The sequence below is a fragment of the Podarcis liolepis genome, assembly GCF_965112155.1.
Source record: "Podarcis liolepis genome assembly, chromosome: 8".
Taxonomy (NCBI): Eukaryota; Metazoa; Chordata; class Lepidosauria; order Squamata; family Lacertidae; genus Podarcis; species Podarcis liolepis.
Window position 1 is genome coordinate 62,074,094 of NC_139560.1, and position 27,855 is coordinate 62,101,948.

The 27,855-nt window shown below is 41.0% G+C and overlaps 1 protein-coding gene across 9 annotated transcripts in view; it reads right to left on the bottom strand.

Annotated features, from left to right (window-relative positions):
- Positions 1-306: 306 nt before the first annotated feature.
- HIVEP1 (HIVEP zinc finger 1) overlaps positions 307-27,855 on the bottom strand; it is an 88,052-nt gene continuing 60,503 nt past the window's right edge. For all 9 annotated transcript variants that reach the window (XM_083518922.1, XM_083518923.1, XM_083518921.1 and 6 more), the window contains 6 exons: positions 21,343-27,245; positions 16,106-16,236; positions 13,961-14,136; positions 11,591-11,692; positions 3,206-3,720; positions 307-2,105 (listed from right to left, as the gene is read on the bottom strand). In XM_083518922.1, the coding sequence (XP_083375048.1) occupies positions 912-2,105; positions 3,206-3,720; positions 11,591-11,692; positions 13,961-14,136; positions 16,106-16,236; positions 21,343-27,245 (8,021 nt within the window). In that variant the 3' untranslated portion in view covers positions 307-911. The remainder of the gene's footprint in view (positions 2,106-3,205; positions 3,721-11,590; positions 11,693-13,960; positions 14,137-16,105; positions 16,237-21,342; positions 27,246-27,855) is intronic.

A 27,855-nucleotide genomic window follows, 5' to 3' on the forward strand; every position in this document is an offset into this window, starting at 1 on the left:
TTGTGACAGGCAAGCTTCAATTAAAAATAGCTTTAATTTTACTTAAAGAACAGGTACCTTGAATATGAAAATTAGGAAACATGTCCCTTACAAGAAAAGGAACATTTGTTCCTTGTGAATGTTTCTTTTAAAAAAAAAAAATGGTGGAAAGAAGGAAAAATGCCGCTACTGAAACTACTGCTAATAGACAGTTCATCCATTTTCTAAAGCTTTTAAAGAACCTAATGGTTGGGGGGGGCCCTAAGTGGGAAGTTAATTATTTCTTGCTGGCTCACTTGCATGAAGAAGGCACAACTTGAGCAGTGATAAAGTCAGTAAACAAAAATTTTACTGAAATAATTCAATAACACAGATACGGGAGTTTGTTTTTAAGTGTAAAGCTAAAGTCATACACAAGAAAGATGGACAGACCCTTTCCCCAAGACTAATATGGATACAATAAATATGGAGTTGTACATACTCAAATCTGTACACACAAACTTCGCCCCACAGCCATAAAAATTTACATTTAACAGTGCAACATATAATTTAATCATTTATTTCATCCGACGTAAGATTTTTTTATTTATTTTGTTTTACTTACGAAACACAAGTAACTACTTGGTTTTAATATACATATAATATATATATAATTTTGACAATCTGTACAGTATTCTAAACATAAAACTCCAAAAAAAGGCACAATTGTCTATACAACATGTACAAAAATGGCCGGAGCTGACAAGAAACAACAATTATTGGTCAAAAATTCATGATTGCACAAAGATTAGTAATGAGTTTGTGTCAGAAAAAAAATGTGCTTTAAGTAAAAGGGAGGTTTGCAAGAAAACCTGTAAGTGTTACTTTAAAAAAAAACGAAAAACAAACACACACGCACACACACACACAACCCAACGTAAAACCAAAAAACCCTAGGTTTCTATTATAAGTCTGTCCTCATCGTCGCTGCTGCCGTCACTAAACTCCACAGTATTTTGCCTCTCGGGCAACCCTTTCCGCCTATGCGCTTGTCTATCTAGAGAGACAGTCCGATGTCTGGGGCAATTGGGTAAAACGTCAGAATTCACCTTCATAGGAGGCTCTGAAGCAGAAGCCTGTTCGACCTGAACAGAATTGATATTGCACTTTGGTTTCGTATGACTCTGTGAGTCAGGCTTTTCAGTGTCCAGTTTACCCGGGCTATCGTGCCGTTGGTACCCGCTTGAAGGATCAGCCTCCAAACGACTTTCAATGCTGTACTGCTGGTCGGTGGGTCCCACCTGAGATGATGTAGCCCTGGTGACTGGAGCAGCAGCAGCAGCATCGCCAGCGACACTCGCAGGACCCTGATGTGGAGGAGTTTCGGAGGCCTTGCTACTAGAAGCTGGTGTTTCTGGAATGCCCTTCCCATCGGCAGTCACAGGGCTGACCGAAGGGATTAAAGTCGGCAGTGCTATGTTTAATATTTGCAGACCTGGAATGTGCGTCTGAGGGCTTGAGTTGCTCTGAGGGGAAGGGTTTGCAGTCAACACTTGTAGGCCTACGGCATTCAACGTTAATCCCGAAGGGTGTATTTGCGGAGTGATGTTGGTGTTCGTCAGGCCTAAGATGTTCACCGTCTCCATGCTCAACGACGGAAGAGGCTGCAGGGTTGGTGCGCTCAGGCTCTGGATTCCCGGTACATTGATCTGGCCTATTGGGATGCAAGGAACAACGCTGTTCACTTCAGCAACGCTGAGATGATTTGCAGTGCCGGACATTGCACATGCTGGGTCGCCAAGTGCACTTGTAGTTCTGTGGATCACGCTAACGGCGGGAATAGTGAGCTGTACCGGCCCAGCCTGAATGGGGAGGAAAGTCGAGTATGTGGCCAAGCCAGCAGGTACCACATGGATTCCCCCCACTGGAATCATCCCGTAAGGGGTCTTGGTTTGTTGCTGCGAGTGCAAAGGGAGGTGGCTAAACAGGTGAGTCTGAGGAGGTGCTGATTTCATGATCTGTTGCTGATGCTCCTCAGGCTTCTGCGGTTGCATTTCTGGGAAAGGCGAGGCCATTGAAGGAACAACCATGGAGGTTTGTGTACTCCGGTCAACGGGTGGAGAAGGAAGTCTTGTAGAAGTTGTGCTCTAGTGTAACAAAAAGAATAATATTTTAAAAACCATCAGTAAGAAGATACAACCAGTTCAACATTGTCTAGCCTTATTTCTTAAACTGTGAAAGCAGCCAACCACAGGAGAGTTGGGCATCCGCTAAAAAACATTCCTCCCTAAGTGCTGCGGGTTGATTATTTTTGACAGATTCTGCTGGGAGTCCTGTGTTTTAGTTCCATTTGTGGCTCTTCTGCTTTGAACATTTAGAGCATTCTTTGCCCTTGGCAGCCCAGATTGCTTCCTCTATTGGCTAAAGTAGAGCCACCTTTGTTTCAAGTTAAATACAAGAAGGCCCAAACCATTCTCTCCCTTCCTCCATCCCAACACAGCTCAAAAACCTCTTCTCTAAAAGAGGTAAGTTTGCTAATATTCTACTATTGTTAAAAAATTTACAAGTCAACCAGAATGTGCTCTTTCAGTGCATTTGATTTCCAAAGAGTCACATAGGTCATGCGGATATAGAGCAGCTTTAAAAGTACATGGGGGAGCTCTGTTTCCAAGCATGGGTCAAGCCTGGCTGAATAGTAGTTTCTGAGTATTTATACATATATATAGATATTTATGTAAAATACACATGGCTATATAGTTCTACAACAAAGAGTTACATGCAGTCACAGCAGTGTATTTATTGGGAGACTAAATCCCGTTAAATTCACTGTGCCAACGGTCCATGGCTAATGCACAGAAGAAATTGAATCGTGCAGCCCATTTTCACTGAAATCCTTCTAGGTCAATGTACTTAACAGACAAGAACACGGGTAGCATTATTTGCCTCCCAGCAATGAACTTGGAAGTGTGTGTGTTAATCTGCTCTACATGAAGCATGTGTGTTACTCTACCAATGGCTACTAGCCATGATGGCTATGTTCTGCCTCCTCTGTTGGAGGTGGTATGTCTCCGAATACCAGTTTCTGAGGATCAGCTGTAAGGAGAGCCCTGTTGTGCTCATGTCCTGCTTGTGAGCATCCCATATGGGCATTTGCTTGGGTCTTTTGCAGGGTTCAAGTTAATTCTATACTTTGTGCAATTGGTGCACAGATTACACCTAACACAAGTGAACTGAATTATCTGCTCACCTTGGAAGTTACTGTCGTAACAGTAGGAGCAACAGCAGAACTTCCCAATGCTTCTTCTGGGTAGTCCACGTACATCTGATGGCATGGAGACTTGGGAACAGTCTCAGAGGAGACAGCAGGATCTGTGCTTGTTGCTCTGTCTTGCACATTTCCTTCGTTTGCTTCTCCAGGGACAGCTGTAACCAGTGGCCCTGAGCTCCTGCAGTTCGACTGCACTGTACTAAGTACCGTCATCTTTGTGAGAAGTGCTTTGGGCAGGCCATCCATAGAGTCTGTGTGAACCCCAGCAAAGCAGTCTGCAATTCTGATTTCTTCATCAGCGCTTGAGATCTCCTGAGAAACATTTCTAGATGGATGATGTTGTGGGCTGGCTGAAACGGAGGGAGTGGCAGATAAAACTGATTCAGCTTGGCTGTCTTCGTCATCATCTTCATTATCATTGTCATCGTCATCTGGCCCTTCTGAATCCTCTGCATCAAATCCGGACCGATCATAACCCAGCCGCTGCTTTTCACCTATGAGAGGGCAAAATTAAATGCACACATTTAGAGCCTAGTAATGTTTAAAAATTATAACAAGAGGGATGTAGTCTTTTTCATTTCCCAACTTAACTGCATGTTAGTGCTCTTACACACATAGCACCCCATTCAGTAGGAGCTCATCTACTATTAGACCCCTTAAAAATAATAATTAAAAGTGCCCAGCACAAAACCCCTGAACCTAATTGTAATCTGACAGGCTTTGCCAACCTTAGAGAAGCTACTTTGACTGCAAATTTCATTCATGTCTGCCAAAAGGAAAACAGTCATCTTTTTCAAATTATTATTTCCTAGTAACAAATTGGAGGGGGGCAGAGAGGAGCGGGCAAAGCCTTGTTTCGGCAGGGACAGACTCTGAGGCCAGGCTGGCTCAAACAACCCCACAATGCCTTGGACTGAGATGGGCTGCTTCCCAAAGTACTGAGCAGGGGTCCAAACTCTGTGGTCTGTGCATATCCCTAACAGTTTTGCACTCATGCATTTGTGAATATAATTTCTGCACATCGTGTTTTAACTCCCTTATATGCATGAGCTGGAACAAGCCCAAGAAAAGCCCCTTTTCTTGGTCTTCCTCCTCCTGGGTGGCTGGAAAAAAGGCTTCTATGGTGGTCAGCTTCACTTTCCACAAGCCATAGCCTATCATAATGTATGAATGAGAGATCGTGGTTTACAACAAAGTCTGGTTGGTTAAACAACCCAGCTTCATATCCCAATGTTTTCTATCTTTCTATCTTTTTTTTTGCTGAACTATCTGAAATGTAAAGAACTTACAATCTATTGCTGTTAACAGAAAAGTTACTAAGGAAAGACTGAGAACTTTGATCACACAGCAGAAATGCTTTCACACCCGAAGGCCAGGAACTTATAGATTTCAAGTAGGAAGAGAATTAAGCGCAGGTTTCAATGTTTACTTTTCTCCCCTACAGCTTTTAAAATTAAAACCTCACTTTACCAAGAAAGAAAGAAACCCCAAACACCTTAATTCAAACTGTAAGTTTTTATAGTTCCCAGGTGCTCAAGCTCATTCTATACAGGAACCACTCACAAATCTATTCTAGTGACTTTTAAGAGACCATAAAATATGGATATGTAAATGAGGGAAGGGTTGTACGTTATCTTAAAGGTGATTTTCTACAGGTGTTGCAAATTACAACCCAGAACAAGAACTTTCATTTGAATTGCTTGTCCTCCACAGTGTAACATGTGACTGCATTCAACTGACAATCAAAACATTAAGTACAGCAACAGTCTACATGGTTGCTTGGAGAAAACAAGAAGGAATGATAAAATATTTCAATTTGAATTAGCTAGGAGGGAAGTTAAATTACAACAGCTGGGGGGAAAGACACATGGATCCTGCACAATTGAGAAATGGCTACTTATTGCTTACAAACCTAATTCTAAATCATCTGAAATGATGAAATGACCTTTACGTATATTGCTACTTGTATCTGCCATGACAATTCTGAAAATAAGAATAATCCTTTAAATGCAGCACTGTTGGGCAGCAGTAAATTGTGAAGCTCTCTTCTTGCTGCAGGTGTTTCCACTGATGTCTATAATAAGCTGCTAATAATGGTGTTCGAAGACTTTGAAGCCTTTTCTTCCCTTCCCACTGCCAAAGCAACCCTTACAGCAGAGCTAAAAGCATTCTGCTTAAAATTATCAGCAAAACATTAACGGCTTCTGTTAAGCATTAGCAAAGATTGACAAACACACTTGTGTTCAAGATATGGTACGTATACAAATGGATAAAACAAATGGTGTAGTACAGTACTCGCGTCTCTTATATTTTTCAACTATTTTGATAGAGCTAGCAAAGCTTTATTCTGTATTAAGGCTCTTTGCAAACCTCAATAAATTGTGGCATGCTATTTTTTTTAATTAAAAAACCCCATGGAAGTGGAATCAAAACTTTTAAAACACTGTTACCCTCATTTTATATAGCCATTAAAACATAAAATCACCTACAGAATATCAAAATAAAGGTGTACAGCTACCAAGAACTATTTCATTCTGTATTGGTAAAAAACAAGTCCACTGCAAAACACTTGACTGAACAGCAAAAGAGCCGTGAACAAGACAAAAGGAGGATCAGGCAATGGAAAAGTAGTAAATGGCAAAACTATATTTAGTCCTGATATACCCAGCCAAATACAACTGGCTAGTCAAGGAACATCACAAGCATATTCTCTCCCCCCACCCTGCTCCTTCATTAGTTGTATCTATATTATTTAGACCCAACATAGTGCCCTCCATAAGTTGCTGGGCTCCAATTCCCAATCAGCATGGTCAAGATCATGAGCTTATGGATAAGGATAAGGATTTTATTTATGTTTAGTATGAAGTATACATTTTTAAATAAGGGGCAATGATGACAAACTTCCAGAAGAATAAGTCAAAGAAACTTATTAGGCAGCAGCAGTCACATTAGCACCAGCAACAATGGCACCATATTTGGACACTATCCTTTGAGGAGATAGAACTGGACATGGTGTAACGCCCAATTTAGATGATTTTAAATAGGTTGGTATGTCTTCATATCCTCTAGTATAAACAACATCTACTGTCATGGAAAGATCTTCTCATCCATTGTTTTCAGCTTTCAAAGCAGGCCTTATGGAATCTCAGAATGGATACTTTGACAGCCATATCTATTCTAGAGACCAGTTTTGGTAATACAGGAGTCTTTTCTTTCATACACATAATTGACTATACCTAACCACTTAAGATTACACTTACTTTTAAAGCCTACTGACCAAATTATTTATTTTGATATTATTATCTTTATTGCATCACAGACTTATACTGACATCTGCTGGGGAAGCCCAGACTGGAAAAACCTAAAAGCCCCTGTTGATTAATAGGCTTTGATGTTTGCCTTGAAATGATAATAAATAAAGGGCTTGATAGCTGCAGAAACTCTTTTTCATAAAAAGGAGTTTAAAGAGATGTTTGAATGACTCCCTACTGACTGCTCTGTGCAGGCCTGCATTAAACAACCCAAGCCCTTAGTCTTCTCCACCGCTGTCTGAGCACCTGGCAGATACAGATCTCCCCACATAACTGTCTTGGTGGGGAATTGCAGCATACCCCATATCCATATCATAGGCTATTGCTGAAGCTACAAATAAATAGGATTATCTACAGTGGTACCTCTGGTTACAAACTTTATTTGTTCCGGAGGTCCGTTCTTAACCTGAAACCATTCTTAACCTGAGGTACCACTTTAGCTAATGGGGCTTCCTGCTGCCGCCATTTCTGTTCTCATCCTGGGGCAAAGTTCTTAACCCAAGGTACTACTTCCGGGTTAGCAGAGTCTGTAACCCAAGGTGTTTGTAACCCGAGGTGTTTGCAGAGGTACCACTGTACTGCCAGTTCTCTGCTGCTCCTCAAGAGTGTATCTGCACAAGATTATCTTGTAAAGAACAAATAAGGATCATATTCTGTTGATTTAGAGTCCATCTTTATACATTTTTTTTAAAAAAAAACCTGGTCAGAGGGTTTTGTTTAACGGCCGAAGTCCTTTTGTTAATTTACTGCTGCTACCTCTAGATGCCAGTAGCTGCTCCTCCAGGCCTGTGCACCAACTGGCAACTCTTATAACTTGAACCCCCTTCTCATAATGTCACTGATTGCCTTCCCATGTGCATTTACATGCAAAATACAGCTACCTTCATATCCTGCCAGCCATATGTTTCCATTATTCAGTTCTCCTCCTCCATTGGCCACATCCTTCTTTCCTGGCCAAAATGCAAGAAAATGGCTGATTCCACACTCCTGCACTGACAATTTTAGGGGGCGGCAGCAATGTTGAGGTATGATGTAGCAGCAACTCTTTGAAGGTCAGACCATTTCCCCTAGCCTCCTAACCCTGCAATAAATCTATAAAGGTCTTGTGGACCACAATAGGGACACTAAAAGGGCCTGCTAAGTCTCCTGGGCCTTATGTTTGACAGCTCTGCCCTAAACATTAGGAAATCAGTTTCCCTGATAAGCGCCTTTAAGCCGCGATCCTTAACATACTTACATTGAAGAATGTCAAGTTCTACCAAACAGGACATTCCCCCTCAAAAATGTACATAGGATTGGGGCGTTAATCACCTAATTTAGAGGAGCACATAATGAAAACTTGGGCCAGCACTGTGAAAACTGATATCCCTAAGCTGAAGTATGTCACACTGAATGGTTCACCTGGTCTGACAGCATAGTTCAGAAGCCAGCATTCCAAACATAGTAGCCCTGTATTTTGGGCGTAAAGGGCATTCTTTGGATTAGGAGATGAAAGATGCAAGAGTGATTTGGAACATAAAAGGTGAAACTAAGTGGTATTCACCAATACCCAAATGGTGGCAAATCCAAAAACAAACAAAGAACACCACCACAATCCACCCAGCCCAGTTGCCATAAACCCCCAATTCATATAGTGCTGAGAAGCCTCATGGAAAATAAATGGAATTGGTAGAAGCGTTGTTAAAAGAGCTTCACATAAATGCTCTTCACAAGCTATATTTGGCCCCTTCTGCCAATTGTCTCTGGCAAACCCACATTCAAATTCTGTGCAACCTACCAAGTTTAGAATTAAAGCTATTACACTATACTGCCTTTGGCAGTGAAAATCAAACAACAGAAATCCGTGTGTGTTGGAGACAAGTTGATACGGTTGTTTTAATTTCTATTATGGTTTTAACTGCAGTCTGTTCCTGTCAACCCAAAATTTTGCTACTGGGTTAGAACTCGAGAAAGAAGATACTCAAGAGTTTTATGTATCAGTGGATTTTAATTAAAAGCAAAATTATTAACATTTTCATCCACTCTGATGATGAAGTATTGCAGGAGGTCTAAAAGCTTCCAGGATACTTTAAACTATAATTTGCTCAATAAAAATACTGGCAGCAATTCAGAGAATTGCATGTGAGGCAGAATCAGATTGTTGGCTGCGAACAAAGAACAAAAAGCCATTCCATAGCTTACAGTGGGAAAGCTCTAACTATGATCAAGATCCTCATCTTGTCAAATTGTGACCACTGCAAGCCCTCCAATAATCTAACACAGCAAACTTGAGAAGGAAGCTAGTATTTTTTTCCTTTAAGGTAGAGGTCTCCTTGCAGAGACATGAAAGTGCCTAGTGGGATACTTTTCAGAATGCACTGCTTCTATGGTTTGTCCACTTGTTTTAAACTACAGTGGTACCTCGGTTTAAGTACTTAATTCGTTCCGCAGGTCCGTTCTTAACCTGAAACTGTTCTTAACCTGAAGCACCACTTTAGCTAATGGGGCTTCCTGCTGCTGCCGTGCCGCTGGAGCCCAATTTCTTATCCTGAAGCAAAGTTCTTAACCTGAAGCACTATTTCTGGGTTAGCGGAATGTGTTAGCGGAATGTGTTACCTGAAGCTTATGTAACCCAAGGTACCACTGTACAGGTATCATAGTGACACTGTAGCCAAGGAGGAACAGCTGCTTGCACCTGACACCTTGGGATACAACAGGATACATGCACAGGTATTTCCCGCCAAATCTCACAGGAAGTCCCCAAACCATTAAAAAAGATATGGAGAGTTAAACAGCAGTCTCATAATTCTGTAGCACAACTGTCTACTGCATCAAGTGGAGTACAGTATCATTTGACATTTACAATTTCTAAAGCTAAAAATAAATAAAATAAAATAATAATAATAATAATAATAATAATAATAATAATAATAAAGCCTAATGACCAATACAGCAGAAATCCAATTGGCCCAGTGGAAGTTTTAAAATATATGGAAAGTATTATTTTATGGCCCTTCACCTTTTTGTCTGCAACCTGGGAATCAGAGAAAAATGTTGAAAGTGACAAACATTAATGTAAACAATGTATTGCTGTTCTTGAGCATAGGAGTATCCATCATCTGTTGGGTGTCTCCTCTTTCACTGCCTGATCTATTGTGCTGTACCCTCTCTTCTTGCCTCCATTTCACACACACTCCTCCCTCCCAGTTACCTGCTATTATTGCTGCCTTATTTGTGCTGAACCTCGTAATTGAAGGGCCCATAAATCAATTGTCAAATTACAAAGCATGACTGTTGCCCTATTACTTCTATCAATAAAACAAAGTTCAATTTGCACTGTAAAAAGGTAAAAATTGCTGAGTGCACTAAGAAGTTATGCCAATTGAGAGTACACCTCTCCTACATCTTTAAGAACCGAATTCACATCAATTCATAGTACTCTGCTATTGGCTGCCAAGAAAGACCAAGTACATTAATTTTTTTACCCCTTCTACCTCTTTCAAATAACATACACCACTCCACAATAAACCATTTGACACAAATCAGAAAAATACTTTCGGGGGGGGGGGTATCCCCCAGAACAGAAGCAAAGGTATCATATATCATACTGACAAAAGCACGCACCAAACTGACTACACACTGTACCCATGGTTTGTTCTTGGGGAGGCCTAAACCACAAGCCTGGATTCAGATGACACGCTAAACCAAGGCATGGCTTATCTCAGCACGGTGCAATAGCAAGACAACTAAGGAAGAACAGAGTGGTCAAAGTCTCCACCTTGGAGGCCTAAACATTTACAAATTGTGCTAAGCCATACCTTGGTTGAAAGTTGGTTTAGAATGCAAACCTAATTTTAATGTCCTTATTTTATTTATTGAATTTCAAAAAGGTCAGCAAAATAATGAGCATCTTTTATTACAACCATGTAATAATTTTGATGTTCATACCCCATCGTTATGACAATATAAATTTGAATGAATTAGAATGCATTTTTCACAGATAGGAACTGTGCCACCCAAACAAAAATGTGGTGTGACATGTATCCTCTTACATACTCTATTCTTCTCCAGCATTCTGGGGATTGTGCCAGTTCTCCAATTAAAATTCAGTGCACAGTAAATCCTACAGAAATCATTGCAGATGAATAGTGCTTGGTCTACATGAAGTGGAAGAGTAGACCATACAACTCAAGACTTGAGGTGGACAATGCAATTTTTGAATGCTCCCCTAAGAAAGAAAGAAAATCTACTACCTTGGAGATTGAGACTTATCCTTTCTATGCTAGTTCTTTACTAGCAGGGAAGTTAAAAAAACAACAACAAACCCACAAAGGATAATTCAAAATCAGTATCCCCGCCCTCCTCTCCATCTCCTAAAAGCAAACAAATCTGCAGCCAGAAACAGCTAAGCCCATTCAGTTCTGTTAACTGAGAATTCCACCACCTTATTTGGGGCTTGTGAATAAATAAGACAATTACCTGCAAATTTGGCTAATGTATTCCTCTAGACTTTTTACATGGATGTAATCAGACTACTGGCACTAAAAGGCTGAGGCCCAGTATAAGGAGCCAATTGATACACATATTCCATAGTGCATAGTCCCTCTAATATGTTGTGGGGACATGATCCATTTGTATCTGCTCCAATAACTGAACAGTAAGTGGAATGCATAGGATCTGTTCAGATGTTAATTCTACTCCCTTCCCTTTGAATCTCTGTACATGGCGACATTATTAAGTGTAGAATATATTGGCTGAATTGAGAGATAATGAACATGAGTTCTGTTGTGATTCAAATGAGATCTGGCTTCAGAGGAATCTCATACACGTATATATGTAGGATCTCCTGGTACTGACACTACAGTATATGTGCGTAGGGACTGAGAGGACAGTGGGATCCCAAATATCTTCTAGAACCTTATCATACAGGGAAAGTTAGTAGGTGAGTGATAACTGATAGGGCCTGCTCTGTGAAAGCAATCTAATAAAAGGTTTGAACAGAGGAAGGAAAATATTTAGAAAAGAAAAGCAAATACATGAAAAGTTCTAAATATAAAAAATTGAATTTTTTTACCGTATTCTTCTACATCCTGATCATCTATTGATCCTACTGAGACTCCCAGATCCATGCATTTTTTGCTATGTGCCTTGGACTTCATATGTTTTGTCAAGTTTCCTTAAGAAAAAACAAACAATGCATATTTTTACCAAAACCACATGACCGTAACATTCAGCATGTCACTCTCTGCAGCCAATGACACTTGGGCCATTATTTATCTATTCTTTTATTTAAAAGGTTAACACAAAGCTTTTACAAAGCTTCCAGAGCAGTCACTATAAACATAGTTTATACACACAAAATATATAATAGCATGTTAAAAATCATAAAATTCATTTGAAAACTTGGGAGAATAAAAAATGGCCTTGGGTTGTATCCAGCTAAGTTATTGTATGGGCAGAACAATTTCCACTCATGTGGTGGAAATTCCCTTCTCTCTCCTCCTCCTGGGTGGCCCTGCAACCCCCAAATCTGTTCAGGGTCCCCCCACCCACCCTCTGGAGCAGATGGGGGAGAGTGCGAGGAGGGGAAGTTCCATTGTGTGAATGGAAGACCTGCTTGTGCAATGACTTTGTTGGTTTCAACCCTTTGGCTTTTAAATAAAGTTAATTTAGATTCAGCTCGGCTTTGAAGATGGAACTAAGTGCAGTGGTAGACAACATGTCTTAACACTGAAGGCTATATCAGAGAATGTTGCCTGGTCAAACTATTGTATTCATTCCTAAGAACGATGTATTAACTCTTCTTTTTTAAATGAGGAGTTTCATGATGTAATATAATTTAGGAAAACAAGTTCCAATTTGCATTAAAAAATAGCTTCAACAGATGTTCTGCTATTTTCAACAAAAGACAACATTGTAAGAGTTCACAATGATCTAAGAGACTAATAGTGGTAAAATACCGGTACTTGCTAGGCATTTTCTCTTCTGCCATGCTGCTGTTGAATGAACATATACTAAAATGGCAGAAGATGGATGTGGTAAGAACTGATGTAATGGTGTGTATTGTTTCTCCCATGGATACAAATAGAAGCTCTCAAAGATTTAATATATTTGATATCTTGTTTGGTGACTTAACAATGAATGACAGTATTGTTCAGAAAGTCAGAAAATGACTTTTGCCCGACGGCTGCAACGTCCATTTTGTTAAGTACATACATAAACATAGTAAGTTTGAGCTTGGCCAGAATTTAACCAGGAAGCTAGTAAAGGAAGGCAGTGAAGGCTACATACAAACCATTTTTGTGGCACTTCTCTTTTGGAATAGTTTCATTAGATTCTACTGAGAATGGCAGTGTAATAATTCTAAGAACAAATCTTACAGTGATATGGAATGCATATTAATCTACAATCGTATGAAATGTACAGATTATATTTATGTTACATATATGCCAGTCTTTATTATTAATATTGACATGAGCAAAACGTCATTATGTTGAAGCCCTCATATCTATTTCATCAAAATTAAATCATTTTAATTAATTTTTTAATATTTAGGCTTATAGTTGAGCATATGCACACAAGCATGCCATTAACACCAGTGCCCGCTAAATCTGCTCACAGGATAATCCATGAGTGGAGGCAGAATGATTTAATACTGAGTTCCTAGTATGCAGAAGAGTTGTACAATATTCATGACCTTTTATTTATAAACATCTTAGTAATGTCAGTTCAATGAAAACTAAGAAACAAGGTAAACAGTGGCTTTTCCAAGCCTGAAATAATGAGTATGTGACAAATCTAGAATCTGAACCTATTTGCATAAAAATGGTATCTCAAAACCAGTTCTGAAGGTGTGTCTGCTTAGCAGCTGTACATGCTGCCAATTAAAACACAATGTGTCCTTGAAAAAGACAAACTTTTTCTCTTCTGGGACACATCCTTGTCCCAACAATTGGTCATGCAAACTTCACAGCCTTCATCGGCCTCATAACTATCTGGGTACTTGGGCAAGGCATCATCAGTCAGGACGGAAAAGGGAAGTCAGTCAAATTCACACCAGTATGAAACTCAAAGGTGGAAAATGTTAAAATGCTTTCCTGCAGGATGTAATGTATGCATCTACCACCTTCCCTGCAAAGGGGCTTTTGACTGCTCATTCCCCACCCCGTCCTACCTCCCACCTTGCCCAATCTGATCTAATGAAGAGTTCTGGAGAACTTGAAAGCTTGCATTTGAAAGTGTTACATTTTATCTGGTCTAAAAAGGATATTGCCCTTGCTCTAGGTTTTGGAATATTTCTTATAAGCCAACCCGGCTCTCCTTTTATTTTTGCAATTTGTTTAAGTTCCCACAGCTTTATTTCATACTTCCAACACGCTTATTGGAAAAGCAATTGTCAGCAGGTTGAAAAAGAAAATCTGTGAGTCATGACAAGCTCACTTACCTTTAGTTTTGAAGGAAAAATTGCAATAGTTGCAGTGATAGGGACGGACGTCTGTGTGCGTGCGAATATGTTTCTTCAACATACTGGGCTTTTTACAGCGTATTCCACATTCTTCACATATATATTTTCCTCTTCCTCTCCCACGAACATAGACATATTCTTCATTTGACTTGTATCTAATTTAATCAAAACATACCAAACTATTGCAAGCGACAGTGCATTACAGGTCAGGACAGGTCGCACACTTAATTCCAGGACACAGGAACTACCCACCCACAGCACTTCTGTCTTAACAGGGTTCAGCCCTTCAGAGCCTACAGACCAGGAGTCAGCAAAGTTTTTCAGCAGGGGGCTGGTCCACTGTCTCTCAGACCTTGTGGGGGGCTGGACTATTTTTTTTGGGGGGGGGGGGGAAATGAACAAATTCCTATGCCCCACCAATAACCCAGAGATGCATTTTAAGTAAAAGCACACATTCTACTCATTTAAAAACACCAGGAGGCCCCACAAATAACCCAGAGATGCATTTTAAATAAAAGGACACATTCTACTCATGTAAAAACATGCTGATTCCCGGACCATCCGTGGGCTGGATTTAGAAGGCGATTGGGCCGGATCCAGCCTCCGGGCCTCAGTTTGCCTACCCATGCTACAGACAGTCCAACACCTTAAAAGCCTCTTCTGATTCCAATAGAATGGAGAGAGAGCCACATATCATCAATGTTTTGATGGCGCTATCCTCCAAATCCCTGGATGGCAGCTCCCAAAGGTTTTATATAGATGTTAACTAGCACAGGTAGCTGAACGGACCCACGTGAAATCACACATTCTAAAAGCCGAGCAACAATATCCTAGTACTACTTTCTGGTAGAGATCCTGGTAAGAGCAGAAACCACAGTTATGGTTTGCAGGTCCTGTTTTCTAATCACAATGCGTTCCCAGGAAATTGTTCATTAGGTGAGCATTCACAAAACAAGCTGACAATTTCCATTACAGTGGTACCTCGGGTTAAGTACTTAATTTGTTCCGGAGGTCCATTCTTAACCTGAAACTGTTCTTAACCTGAAGCACCACTTTAGCTAATGGGGCCTCCTGCTGCCGCCAGAGCACAATTTCTGTTCTCATCCTGAAGCAAAGTTCTTAACCCGAGGTACTATTTCTGGGTTAGCAGAGTCTGTAACCTGAAGCGTATGTAACCTGAAGCGTATGTAACCCGAGGTACCACTGTATTTTCCAATGGGAACATTTCTAATCCATGATCTCTCTCCCCTCCCCCACCATGGGTTTGTCCTAAAATGGCTGCAGCCAACCAGCAAAAAGAGGGGAAAACTTATTTGCCTGATCTCTCCTATTCCTTGATGTGTCTCGTTCTCTCTCCCACATCCTTCTCTCCGTGGTTACTGCTTGAAAATAGTTGCCATTGACCAGTGAAGCACAAACAAGTAAGGAAGGGGGCAAACTCTGGTTGTTTGGATATCTGAATCAGCCATGCATGTAGCGATGTTTGGCCACAATTCTTTATGTTCAGTTAATGGAATGTGCAGATATTGAGTGTTCTGATGGCGGGAGCTGCATGTTCCTCCAACCACCACCTCCAAGTCGGTGCAGAAGAACACCACTGCCAATACCATCAAAAGCCACTGAGAGGTCAAGGAGAACCAACAGGACGACACACCCTCTGTCTCTGTCTCGAACGAGCTTATAAATCAGGGCAACCAAGGCTCAGACTTCAGATGGCAACTTACTGTTTTGTTCCAAATCACCTATGGCCTACCAGGCAAGCAGTGATGAACTGGTTTCACCTGGTAAATATTTGTAGGAAATTAGTTATTCAAAACTAAGGCTCTTTGTGTTTTGGTTTCCATTTGGGATATTTGACTCCAAGCTCACTAAAAATTCAGTTTGAAGAATTAAGTGTTAAAACACCAGGAGAGAAAAATAGCTATGTGGATGGGAGGCAGGGAATACTGTGGAGCAAGCAATTTTGAACATACCAAACCATTTTGGTTGTTTGTATGACTAGAATCTGGATCACGATCTAATCAGGTTCACAATAACACCTTTTTCTACTGAGCTACCAGGAGAGAATGACTTCCATACAAAATATTAATAAAATATTGCATTACTTTTAGGGGGGATACTTACCCTCCATCAAATATTTTCACTCTTCTTGGCTCACTTTTGGCTAAGGAATTATCATTATCTTGACCAGTGCTTATTTCAGAGTTTTCTTTATTGCTGAATTCCCTTGCTGCCTTTTGTTTAACTAATGCCCGCTGAAAAAAATGTAAATTGTTACGTTTCTTATTATAAGCAGATTAAAGTATCTACTGAACTAGTATTGCTAGTGAGTATCTGGCAAAATAGGAGTTGAAAATTACCATTTTCAGGCACAGTTGTTTATGTGTTGACAATACAACTAAGTTTTATTTTTGTGACAATTGCTACACCCAATTCAGTATGCTCAATAGAGGGAGAACAGGAAGAGAAAGTAATTACAAAAATGTTTATATGGTTATATACTTGAAAGAACATGTGTGTATGTTTTTGCCCAGTAGTAGCCGTCTGTACATGATTTAGGAGATACGGGGTGGGGGGGGGGAGAGGAAGAGATTCCCCAATGCAGTTTTTCAAGCTTATATCTACTGCCAGAGAAAATTAGTATACCAGTTGTATCAGAAAGTATACTGCATTAATATACTGCATTTAGGCTATACAAATAAAAAAACAAAAACAGTTTGTTCTGCAGCTTTCAGTCTGTTTTACAGTTCTAGATTTTTCAGTCTAGTATCTATCTTGGAACCACTCCCAAGGACACCCCCTCTGAACATGCTCAGTTTCAACCCTCCTCAAGAAACACATTTGAATTGGGGCTACTAGGTAGCAACCACATAAAGGTATCTTACACTCCTTCCCCTTTTGTTTATACTGTCAACATATACTGTAATCTATATATTGGCAGTAAGAATACAGAAGGCAGTGGGGGAAATAGAACAAAAAAAATAATAATAATTTCCTAAATAGGAGGCATTGGTCTAAACCCACAAATTCCCTTGTTTTTATAAATGCAACCTCTCCCTGGGCTTGGGGATTTTGTTTGAATGGCACAGTGTAACTGTGAGTGTTTCTGGCTTATCCAGATGTTCTATCTCCAAGTGTGTCTCATAGACACACCTGAAACAGTTGTACGATCTGATGCAGTGGCTGTGGACTGGCATAATCAATGTGAAGTCTTGCCCAAGGTCATTATTATCACTCCCTTGGGTGTAAGGGTGCTTTTGAAGGAGCATGACAGATAGATTGACAAGCACCACTGTACTCCTGTCTCAATCTGCTGGTCTATTTCTGGCCACCACACATAAACTACATGCTACTCTCTTCAAACAATGCCAGGATGGACTTCATACAACAAATTCAGCACAGCAGAAATTGCATAGTACTGGTAGTACAACCACCTGCGAGCCCAATAATATTCATCCATCCTGGATAGCCAATGACTCCCTACGCTGATAGTTAGGGTGTTCACATGTGCTCTCCCCTCCCCCCCCCCGCAATCCATCCATTAATTATCTTCACCCTCTAAATAACAGAGAATCTTGGTCAGTCACCCGTTTAATCTTTGCGGGATCGATCAGGCATGTGGATAGCAGTTCAATAAGAAAAACAGTTTCAGCAGGCTGAGGTACTGGCTTTGATCTATCTGGCAGTGGAAATCTGCTAAGGGGATCAGCATTATCCAGGGCTTGACCTGGCTTATATTCAAATTTGTAGTCCTATGCAGGCCACGTCAAGCCCATCTCAGGATTCTAGCAGGCAGCACTGGCTTGTTCTCTCCCTGCAGACCCTGAAGAGGTTTATGATCAGATTGTATGACAAAACACCTGCGATCTAGATACGAATGGGATTTCCTTTCAGCAGAAAACACTGCTAACTCTTTACATTCTAGTTGTGAATAGTTTTCTCCCCCTGCTAAGGCCAGTGACCTTGATGCAAACTAATGGAGTGTTTTGATCCAGTAGGCATTTGGTGGGCTAAAAGTGATTCTTGAGAAGAATTGGAACCTGTTTAAGTCCTCCATGCTCCTTATTCCTTATAATGCCCACAAAGGACCTACTTTGTCTTGTGATGCTTTGCCATATGAAGTTCTTGATGGTTATTATAATGGATAAGGATCTTGGATGACTTAAATAGGTTCCATTTTTGCCTTGTGGCCACTAGGTGGCAACCACATAGCATTCTCCTTGATTGACGCCTCCCCCATTTCTCTTAGTACTGGACAAACTCTACACTGACAAGCATTTATCAACTGAAAACTAATCCTTATAATCCCTCCATGACTGTAAAATGGCCAATTATTTGTCATTCAACAAACCTGTTGAAATTAATAGACAAGTAACTTAAATCCATTTATTTCAATGGGTCTAGTCTGAATATCAGTAACACTGGCTATCTCCCCATGGACCTGCTCTGCATCCAGCATCACAAAACTGTTTATGAGACATCTAGTGACAATGTAGACAAGAAATCCTGGTTTGTTGGATTCAGCAGAATAGGTCATCATGGATTTCCATCTTCTGAACAGATAGCAGAAAGATCACAGGAAGCATAAACCTCAAGTCAATGTAGAACACAAACTTTTGATGCCTTGCAGTGAATTAGACATTAAGTGCTAACCATACTGTACATGTTGTATATTTCAATGGTATGACTTATACTGATGGGGCTAGCTGTGAACATCAACTAGGAACATGCTCTTTTTGCTGCTGCATAGCTGATGTCACATATGACATCAGGTTTGGGGGAAATGGTCTTGTGGATTATATTAGGATCCCCATGGGCCTGAGGTTCTCCACTGTTGGACTATACCAACCAATACAGGAAATTTCATGCAACAATACATAAACTTTAACAACACTACTGAGACTTACACATGGTTTCAGAAAATGAAACATCACAAAAAATGAACTGTTCATGTAAATCACCAGTAATGTTCATTTTTACACCACCTTGTTAAGATTCAAGTAATCAGGACAAATATTTTTAGGGGTTACATGACCAGCTGGCTTTTTTGGTCAACTATTCCACATCTCAAATAAATTTGTCTTGAGCATCAATAGCTGATAACTTTTCAGGCCAGTACAGAGGTGGTTATACTCCTTCCTCATCTCTTAAATACTGTGAATGGGACAAAAATTAAATGAACAAATGAAGCCAGGTTTTTTTGCTTAACAAGGATTGAAGCAGGTTAAGGACCTTGGTTAAGTGAGGAACTTAATCTTCGCTTTAGCCAACACTGGCTCCAACATATCCAAAACTGTAGCTAAAGCGTGAGAAGAGGTAACTCCTGATCTCTTACTTAAAGATTATGTCTGAACAAGCTCTGAATACAAAATTAAGATTTTCCCCAAATTCTCTTCTGCATTCATGGTCCATAGCTATACTTTATAACTGGTTACAATGCTAAAAATTTCCCTGTTTGCATTCTGAAAAACCCTTAAATAGTTGCAATGACAACAGATGCACAGTCTTTAAATGTGCATAGTCAGATGTAAGATTTGGAAAGCTTCGCTGCTGTTCATATGCATCAGACTACCACACTTTTTTTTCTGAGGTAGGGGAAATTTATGTTGGATGTGTACTTAGAATCATAGAGTTGGAATAGACCACAAGGGCCATCGAGTCCAACCCGCTGCCAAGCAGGAAACACTATCAGAGCACTCCTGACATATGGTTGTCAAGCCTCTGCTTAAAGACCTCCAAAAATATATGTTTTTCTGATAGTGAAATACAACAAAGGCCCACATTCATAGATACAGCATATGGTCCTGGCAGAAAAACTGCAGGTAGTTTCTGAAAGGAGGTTTTTCTCCATTTAGAGCAGCTGCAAAACAGCATCCTTTATAGATTTATTTGAAGGAGAGCTTAAATTCTCTTCTTCCATTTTCAGACTTGCACTAGAAAATGAACTAATGACACCAATTATCAATAACTGTGTTTTACTGCTAAGATTCACCGGCTCTTGTACTCTGGTGAACATCTAGAGCTTTGTGTATGCAGGGCCTGCCCTATTCTTTTCCAAGTCAATAAATGCTCAAAATGTGCAATGTGAATTTCCTATTGCATTTGTAGAGCATTTCTGGGCTTCTAGACCTTGTGTGAGGTCTGGTCATTCCTTCAAAATCCCTAAATGGCACATCCTACTACAAGGAAATACATAGTTTTAGATGCTACTCCTCATGTTGTAAGATCTGCAGGTGAAGTATTAGACTGGGTCAGAAAATAAGAAACATGAGCGCAGAAGAGAGGCTTATTCAATGGAAGTTCCACAAGTGACAGATTACATGATGTAAATACAGTTACTGGAATATTAGATATTGGGATGAAGTAAATATAAAAGGATGGATGGGGATCATTGGATGCAGGAATTTCTTCTGTGAGCACAAGTGGATGAATGCAGAAAGGGATTTCACTGTCCCACCAGTTTTCAAAACCTAAAAATCCAACTTTGGGTTTTTTTTAGGATCAGGCAGGGATTTCCATTCATCTATTCTACCAGCTTCGAAATTAATGCCCACATTTCTCTGTAAAATAAATTCTATTCAATAATACAACTCCCTGAAAATTCTTCTCTCTTTATACAATTTTTCTTCAAGCCAACGCAGCACAGTACTATAATAAGATGTAAGCTTCATTAAGCCCCAATAATAAAATATTTTAAAGAAAAGCAGCCCATGCATGCTTTTTGTTTCACAGACTCATGACAAAGCAGAAAGTCAATCTTGTTTAAGCTATATGCACAAAATGCCTATTGCATTTTAGTGCAACTAAAACTTTCCTCTTCTCTGAGGTTCATGTAGCTAAACCTCTTGACCCCAATGAAGTGTTCATACAGAAAACTCCTCTGCAGTTCTGACATGACAGAACACTGCTATTCCTAAAGGATCTCAGTTATGTGTCACTGTGTGTAGGCCTTGCCCTGTGGGGAAATGAGCTGTGAAGAAGTATGAGACACCTTAACTTTACATTCCATGAAATTCAATAGAGGCATTTTAAAGAATAATATTAGCTCTTTTGGGAATTTCAAGTGTCCAAACAATATCAAAAAGCTCTTTGCAGAAGCACCTGGCTTTCTGCACAAATTTTAAAATTAGGATATGGCTTTCATGAGATGTGATAAACCTCTAAAATTTTAGGTAGGTAAAGATAGCTCAACATTTATATAGTGATGCAATAAAGCAGTATTAACAATGCACCAACAGAGTTCAACGAGTTTTCCTCCCAAATGCAAATAAGTTATCCTCATTTTTAAGAGCTTACATAAATACTTTAGTATAAACACTTGAATTCCCCCTCTTAAAATAAATATGTTTTATGCATAGTACCTTAAGTAAGTTGTTCTTCCACTTGCTTGAGTAGACCAGTATGTCAGATCTGAAGTTGGTACTTATTGCTAGAGTATAAGATGGTTTTCCAGCTTTCTGTTTTGAATCCAGAAGGGAAAGAGCAAGTTTTGTCGGCAAACCAAGTGGATTGGGATTGTCAGGACTGACAGACCAAGAAGAATAAACTGAAGTCTTTTGGTCATTTTGCAACAGGTGCACAGGCTTCCTTTTTAACAAGTAACACCATGTAAAATTTGTTGTAGTCTTTAGGCTTGGAAAAGATAATCGCTGTATATCATCCGCATTCACGGCGGACAAAGCGGCTCCAGATTTTGCTTGGCTCAAAACACTGGACTGCTTATCATCATTCACTTCTGGGGACATCCTCTCTTGACTGTTATCTGGAACCTTTAGAAAGGAAGTCTGAATATTTAGTGAAGTAGATTCAGCTGACTTTCTGACTGCAAACCTTCCAGTTTCAGAGATCGATGGGTTATCATATTCTAAAGGCTCCTTTATGAGTGAAGAAGCCCCACACTGAGCAGATTCAGCTGAACCAGGCAGCAGAAGATCTGACGAATTACCAGCTCCAGTGCTTTTATCATCTTGATCTAATGAGAAACCTTCTAGGGGCTCAACTGTGCAGATCTGCCGCACTAAGAGTGGCTTTTTTTGCTTGTTAGGTTCGCCAGCCTTTACGGTCAAAGGATGCAGTGACATAGCACCTGTAGTGCAAGCAGCTCCACTTTCATCTTTAACACGCTTCTGGTGTTTTTCCATGGCAATGTCTAAACTATTGGCTGGCGAGAGCATGCGCTTACTTGAGGCTGTGGCTTCCTGCTGAGGGAAAAGTCCACCAACTGGCACTTTCTGAATCATATTTGAGGACCCCAGGGAAGCTGAATTTTTGCTTTCCGTCCCACAAATCAGATTTTCAAACACAGATGCTGGCTGCGAACTTGGCAAACACCTCAGATGATCTTTGTGGGATTTTGGCAGCTGAGTTTGATCTTTGACTGTTGGCACTGATGCAGTGTTTATTTGACAGAGAGACTGGTTTACCTGATCCCGTGTTACCAAAATTTGAGGGAGGGGTGCAACAGCAGCCAAACCATACGATGGAATATTACTGTGAATGCGCACAGGGATGAAGGGCGCAACATGATACATCCCACCACTGCAATTATCGGGAGCAGTTCGTTGCAAGGGTGGCGCCACATATTGCTTGGACACTTTGTCGTTCAGTTTAGTATGTATTTCTAATGAAGACCCAGTCTGCTCTGTGCCAGCTGCACCTGGAAGACCTAAAGGATATTGCTTTCCTATGTGCAATGCTTTAACTTGAAGCTGATATTTGGGAGCAAAACAGTCTTCTTGCATACTATGCTGACCAGCAACCATGCTCATGCTTTTCTGAGTTCCAAGTGCTGATCCCTTGAAAGCTGATTGGGAATACTGACTGAGTGAAGCTTGCTGACCAGGATGATGTAAACTAGAGCCTAAAGACTGTTCACTAGAAGGCAGGTTAAGAGAGTTGTTGCTCTTCACTGACTGCGACTCACGCAAAGGCTTGATGTAAGTCTGGGGGTGCTGAGAACTTGAAGACAATTCCTCGGGTTTCCCAGAGCCCTGCAACCTCTGCAAGGACACTGAAGAAATATCTGCTGCAGGACTTATTTGAAAAGAAGTACTTGACATGACATCAGGCTGGTTCTTTTCTGGAGCAATATTTAAAGATATTTGTCTTACAAGGGGCCCCCTTCTCCTTTCTAACAAAGGTACATGTCCACTGCCAGAAGTCAGTTTAGAAGTAGATATCTCTAGAAGTGAGGCAGGCTTGGATGGAACTGCACTTCCACAGTCAAATGACTTGCTTCTGTAATCGGCAACTTCCATGGACGGCTGGGTGCAGTTAATTTGCTCAGAAGCAGCACGTCGCATTTCTCTGAAATGAGGACCAGGCACACTAAGCGTATTTGAACTTGTAGGAATTGTAAGGAATTCCAAGGATTTATTTGTAGGCTCTGCTTTGGAAGCACTCTCATTCTTAGATACATCATCTTTATCAAAAGAAGTTGAGAAACTAGATGCACGTGACAAGCTACTCTCCCGACTGAGACTTCTAGAAAGCGTAGATTCAAAGCTCGACTCAGCAGAAGAATGTTCCATTTCAGCCAAGCGAATTCTTTTCTTTTTGGGTGGAAGTTTTTCTGTGGGTAGCTTTGATAAGGTTTCACTACGCTGCGGCCAGTTAAATTTTTCTGTCTTGTCCTGATCACTGCATTGGCTTTCCTGATCTCTATCAGGCTCCTCTGTCACCAGTATTTCAGGAACCTGGATGTTATGCTGGCGAACAAGTCTTAGTGGCTGCATTGGTGCACTCTTTTCATGAGAAGTGACTTGACGTTCATGCAGCTGAACTCTTGAGGCTTCTGCTACTTGAGGATGGTGGGAGGCACTCAGGAGAGAATGCTTCTCCTCTTGAGCTATAATGGTACTCAAGGAATGGAGCTTCACAGCTTTGTTAGCATCCTGAAGGGAAACTGGTGATACCCTTTCAAATGAATCTGATTTTTCAAATGAACTAGGTCTGCTTAAGGAGTTTGTGTGCTGAATTACTGAAATCCCGGCCCCTTGTCTTTTCAGTTCTTTTTTTTCTGGTGCCACTGGAACAGCCTGCTTCTCCCCATGCAACCTCATCTTTGGCCCCACAGTCTGCTCTGCGCCATGAGTCTCCAGCTCATCTTGTGCCAGTTTTTGTAGGGAAATACTACGTGAACCTAAAACAGTGGCAGTGTGTTTGGAGACACTGATTGTATTTCCGAGTTTGTTTTGACACTCTGACCCAGCTATGCTCTTTGACAAACTACTACTTGCATCATTTGTCTGCAGTTCATCATCATCATCTCCCACACTTTTCATTTTCCTCCTTTTTCTTATCTGAGATGTCTGCTCCCAGACACCAGTTGAAGTGGCAACTCGATAGTGAAGAATTTGGGGTTGTGTACTGTTCAAGACCGTCTTGTGCTCAGAATCTCGTATAGCTGCCTTGGTTTTTGGTCCATGTAACTCTGAACAATAGAACTTTTTGTGGTTTTCAAAGTTTTCCAGTTTTCTATATCTGTTTCTGCAAGTCTCACACTCAAACATTGTCCCTCGGCCTTGGTGTGACTTTTTTTTATCCATAGTTGACCCTTGGACAAATGATTTGCTTCTTGACATTAAAAATTCACTTGATGTGTTGCATCCATAACTTTCATCTACAGATCGTGTTTGTCCAAAAGTGTGCCCTTCACTGACCGAAGAATCTTCTATTGCTGCTTGCCGAACAAGGGTGCGAGGGTGTCCGCCTTGGAGCTGTGGAGTAGCAGGTCCTGGCACAAAGACATCATCATACAAGGAGCCAATTTTATCATCAAATGACTGACTTCCACGTAGGGGGTGAGGGGGAGGTATTACATTTGTAGGTACAGCTGAATAACTGGTAGTTGGCATAGAATTACTTCTGGTTATAGGTAAACAGTCAAGAGTTGGTACAGAAAGCAGAAAAACCTGCTTTGACTTCTCAGTAGGTGTAAAAGGAGACTTTGGTATATCAGAGCTTGAGCTAGTCCTTCTACTCATAGGCTTTAGGTCAAACTGAAATGAGTCTTTAAAAATGTAGGATTTTGGAGAATCAATACTACCTCTTCTTGAAAGGGATGTTCTCCGTGGCTTCACACTATCCAACTGTTTGTCATCCACTACAGCCTCATTATCAGATATTATCTTTGAAATGCGTTCTTCAAGCATTTTTGTGGCCAGAGGTGGTCTCATCTGGCCAGATGAAAGCAAGGTCTTGTCAGCACAAATGGTTTGCACAACAGATGCCACAGTGGTGCTCATTCGTGGCACACAACTTTTACTTGAGTCTTTTTCGGAAGAAGGCAATCCTTTCATAAATGGAGCTGGTGGACTCATGGTCTGATCTGCACTTTCTGAACGTGAAAAGTAGCCTGAATCAGTGCTACCTAAACTTCTGGGGCTCAAGAGACATTTTACTTGCTGATCCTGAGAACAATCTGTCGCCTGCTGTCTTTGTAGTTGCGCATGTATTGCTGTCCCTACAGGGGTCCCAAGCTGTTCCTCGGAAACGCTTGTTTCAGTTTTCTGATGTTGCTTAGCATCAGATTCATTTACCAGCACATGTGTTAAATTTGGTTTCACATTTGTTACTTTCAAGTCCCCTTGTTGTTGTGTTTTAGAAAGCGTAGAGGTGGGATCTGCTACTTTGGGGCTATCTGGTCTCAAAGGAGATACATTAACAGGGCAAACAATCACCTTGGGTAAAGCTGTCCTTGGTTGCACAGATGAGTCCTGAAATGAGGAGTCACCCAGCACATATTCCGGATTTCTTAAAGAAATGGGACTACCTTTGTGCAATGAGTCAGAATTGGAAGGTATTTTCACTACATGCACAGGTTCAATTTCTAATGATCCTTGGTCTTCTTGTCTTTCATCAGCTGTGCCTTCATCATCACTGTCACCACTTTCTTCCACATCTGAATGGATGCTAAGTGCTTTGTCAGATTCATGGGAGAGAAATCCACTAGAATCTGGCTGGAGGACAAGTCCAAGTTTGATAGCATGAGCATGAGACTTCTTGTGCTTATACAGATTGCTTTTGGTCTTAAATGAAAATCCACAAGTCTCACAAGGATATGGTCGTTCTCCTGTGTGGGAGCGGATGTGCTTTAGGAGAACACTGGGCTTGGCACAAGCCCTATTACAATACTCACAGACATATTTCCCTAATTTTTTAGGCTTCTGGACTTTTAGAAGGTTACATATTTGTTCTACACCATGGCTGACAACTGAAGCTATCTGGGCTGAGTTGTACAAGGGAGCTATAGATAATTGGGTCGTAGAGCTAGAGGGATGAACTGACAACGGAGATTTTGCTACTAGCTGGTTTTGAGAAAAAGCCTGAGTAACAGAGGATTGGGGGCTCATTATTGAAGAGGTTACTGCTATGCTGTATATATTCTGGAGTTTGAGATTTTCCAGGTTCGGCTGTTGCACCAGAGAATTAGTGAAGCTCTGACATGGAGCAATTTGTTGGTTTTGTTGCCCAGCTTTAGCAAGAACTTGCTCTTGTGAGTGATCAACTGAGGGCATCTGTGCTTGTTCACTCTTCCCTGATGTTGCTACATGCACAGTCTGTGAAGTGCAAGGAAGAAATTGAGATCCAGCTACAAATTCTGGCTGCACCAAAGCAGCTTGACTTTGGACACTCAGTGTATTGGATGTGAGACAAGAAGAGGCGCTTGCAGTTTTATTTGGTCTCAGTTTTTCTATTTGCATCCCACTGAAAGGGCACTCTTGTGCTAAGGTGTTCAGCTCAGGCTCCATAGCTTTCAGTAAGACATCGAATGCAGTATTTGTACATGAGGATGAATGACTACAATCAACAAAAGTAATACATTCATTATTGTCAGCCTTGGCTGCACTTGAGCTAGTGGAACCCTTCTTCACTGGTAAGTTTAACTGGGATGAACTGTGGTCTTCTACTGGCCATTTATTCAAGTCCAAGGATTGAGGTAACAGAGACAATTTGGGGTGCACCGAAGTCTCAGATTTGGACGTTTTAATAGCTACCTCACTGCTAAGCATCCCCTCATTTTGTTTGTTTTGTTTCCCATTCTGCGTTGCCAAACTGTGCACTTCTTTTAGGAGCTCTGAAGTATCAGGAAGGATGTTAGACAATGAAGAAGGCTCTTCTGCTTTTTCTTTAGGCTTTGCCCGAGCTGGAGTTCTCAAAGGCGATTTTGGTATTTTCGTCAGGTGATTCTCAGTTACAATCTTTTTACGTTTCACACCTTTAACTGCGTCTGTGCTCCCTCTTGTAACAGCCTTGGAGATTTCTGTCAAACACAAAGAAATAAAAGTCAAATGGTGATTCTGCAAATATTATCAGCATCATTTACATAGTACTTTCAACATATTAAATGTTACCCAACCTTTACCCACACCTTGTTACCTATTTAATGCCATTCCATTTAGCAATATAGGAACTGAGGCAGAAGATAGTAATTTGCTCAAGAGCACCTAAAGTTCGTGAGTCTGAGCCGAGTTTGAATTTAATACAGTAGTGCCCCGCAAGACGAATGCCTCGCAAGACAAAAAACTCGCTAGACGAAAGGTTTTTTCGTCCGCGATTTGCCTTGCAAGACGAATTCCCCTATGGGCTTGCTTCGCAAGACGAAAGCCCATAGGGAAATCTCCGGGCAAGTCTCCGCCAGCAGCGGCAGAGCTGCCGCTGCTGGCAGAGAGATCCGCGAAGCCTGGGCGCGCTGCGCGCAGGCTTCGGCATGCCGGCAAGTCTCCGCCAGCAGCGGCAGAGCTGCCGCTGCTGGCAGAGAGATCCGCGAAGCCTGGGCGCGCTGCGCGCAGGCTTCGAGATGCCGGCAAGTCTCCGCCAGCAGCGGCAGAGCTGCCGCTGCTGGCAGAGAGATCCGCGAAGCCTGGGCGCGC